This window comes from Tupaia chinensis, unplaced genomic scaffold (assembly GCF_000334495.1).
Source record: "Tupaia chinensis unplaced genomic scaffold, TupChi_1.0 Scaffold000067_1, whole genome shotgun sequence".
NCBI classification, from domain to species: domain Eukaryota; kingdom Metazoa; phylum Chordata; class Mammalia; order Scandentia; family Tupaiidae; genus Tupaia; species Tupaia belangeri.
The window spans coordinates 3,067,759-3,069,566 of record NW_006159526.1 but is presented as its reverse complement, the minus strand read 5'-3'; the positions used below and the strand labels follow the sequence as shown (position 1 = coordinate 3,069,566).

Below are 1,808 nucleotides of genomic sequence, written 5' to 3'. Positions count from 1 at the left end.
TCGTCGCTCCCCCGCCCCCCACCGGCTGCTTTAAAGGTCCCCGACATCCTGTCATGTCAAATGGCAACACTTCAGTGTATCTCTGAAAGACCAGGAATCCTTTTTAAACAAACAACCAACGAGGTCGTTGTCTTACCTACTAGCACCAGTTAGCAGCCGATGCTCAGCCCCCTGGCCGGCTTAAGACGCTCTCACGTCGAGCTCTGCGCGTCTCCTCTACTGTGTCCCAGCGTTTTCTTTTTCTTTTTTTTTTAAATTATTTTATTCACTTATTTATTTATTTTCACTGAGAAAGCAAGCCACCAGGTTTGGGACTTGAACCATGGTCGGTCATGTGGGAATTCCAGCGCCTTAACCACCATGCTACCTGCTGGCCGCTTCCTTTTCTTTTTAAAAATATTTATTTAATTTTATTTATTCATTCATTTATTTTCATTTGACCAGAGAGAGAGGGAAAGTGAGAAAGCAAGCCACCAGGTCTAGGGCTTGAACCATGGTTGACCATGTGGGAGTCCAGAACTTAACTACCATGCTACCTGCCCACCCCAGCTTGGAGAGTTTTTGTTGAATGACTAAATGAAAAAGTAGGTGAATGAAAATGAACGAGTGGAAGTGGAGGTAGAGGGGTGCTCAGAAGGGAGTGCAGCATTTGTTCCAGACTTTTGGTACCCCAGCCCTGCCACCTGGCCAGCCTCATGGTGCCACTGTCCATCACACACCCGGAATAAGCCACAAGCGAGGGTCAGGGTGCCCAGGCGCCGCAGTCCCGTCACGCTCAGCCCCACTTCCTTGGCCGCTCCGCAGCTGCTGCCTTCGAGTTTTTCACCACTGAATGAGGGTTGCCTGTTTCCATTTTGCTCTGCGCTCTAAGAACGATGTCGCTTGTCCAACCAGGGACCCCAGCAATGGTTCTCTGCAATGCTGAACCTTTCGCTCCACCTTTGCTGTGACTCGGACACTCCCTGTACCACTCACCCAGCTAACAGCAGTCGTCCTCAGGGCCTCAGCTCTGGTACCCCCTCCCTCAGGAAGCCCTCCTTGACACTGGATGTGGAGTCAGGCATCCCCAACCTCCCTAACCGAGTCTCCCCATCTCAGCTCTGGGTGGTGGCTGTCTGGGGACCTGTGTGTTTTCCCCCCTGGACTGTGAGCCCCAGGAGGGAAGGGTGGGGATTATCCCTTCCCTGGCGTCTCCAGCACTGTATAAGCGGGGTTCAGCGCTGAGCAGGGATTGGGGAACACATTCCTGAGTGAAGACTGAGGGTGGAAGGGGACCCCCTCCCGCTCTGCCCCAGCCGCACTTCGGCAAGCTGATGCGCAGGAAGTGGCTGAGCAGCTCGGAGGCCCTGGACGGCATCGTGGGCACGCTGGGCGCCCAGGCCCTGGCGCTGCGCAGGATGCAGGACGAACCTTACCAGGTGCGCCTGTGGGGGGAAGGCGGGGGGCGGGGGGACTGGTCAGGGGCCGCGATCTGCCGGGAGGCGTGTCCGCGGGAACTGGGGTGCGGACTGGGTTGGGGCCTCTGGGAGGTAGAACGTGGGGCCTAGGGAGAGGGCTGGGGTGGAGCACCCTTCCCGGGCAGAGCAGCGGCGGATTATGGGGCCTGGGAGGGCCTCGGGGAAGGACAGCCCCGGGGGGTCGGGAGGGCTGCGGTCCGGCGTGGCCCCTATCAACGGGGAGCGGCTCCAAGTGGGTGGGGGCGGGGGGCGCCCCTGCACCCTGGTTCCAGCTCCCCCCCTTCCTCCCACGCCCCCAGGCGCTGGTGGCGGAGCTGCACCGACGGGCGCTGGTCGAGTACGTGCGGACGC

The 1,808-nt window shown here is 58.7% G+C and overlaps 1 protein-coding gene across 1 annotated transcript in view; it reads left to right on the top strand.

The window, feature by feature from the left end:
• The window catches only part of LOC102493042 (exocyst complex component 3-like protein 2), a 36,972-nt gene that overhangs the window by 31,361 nt on the left and 3,803 nt on the right, over nt 1-1,808 (top strand). Inside the window, 2 exon segments of the mRNA XM_027767188.1 lie at nt 1,296-1,418; nt 1,757-1,806. Of these exon segments, the coding sequence (XP_027622989.1) occupies nt 1,296-1,418; nt 1,757-1,806 (173 nt within the window).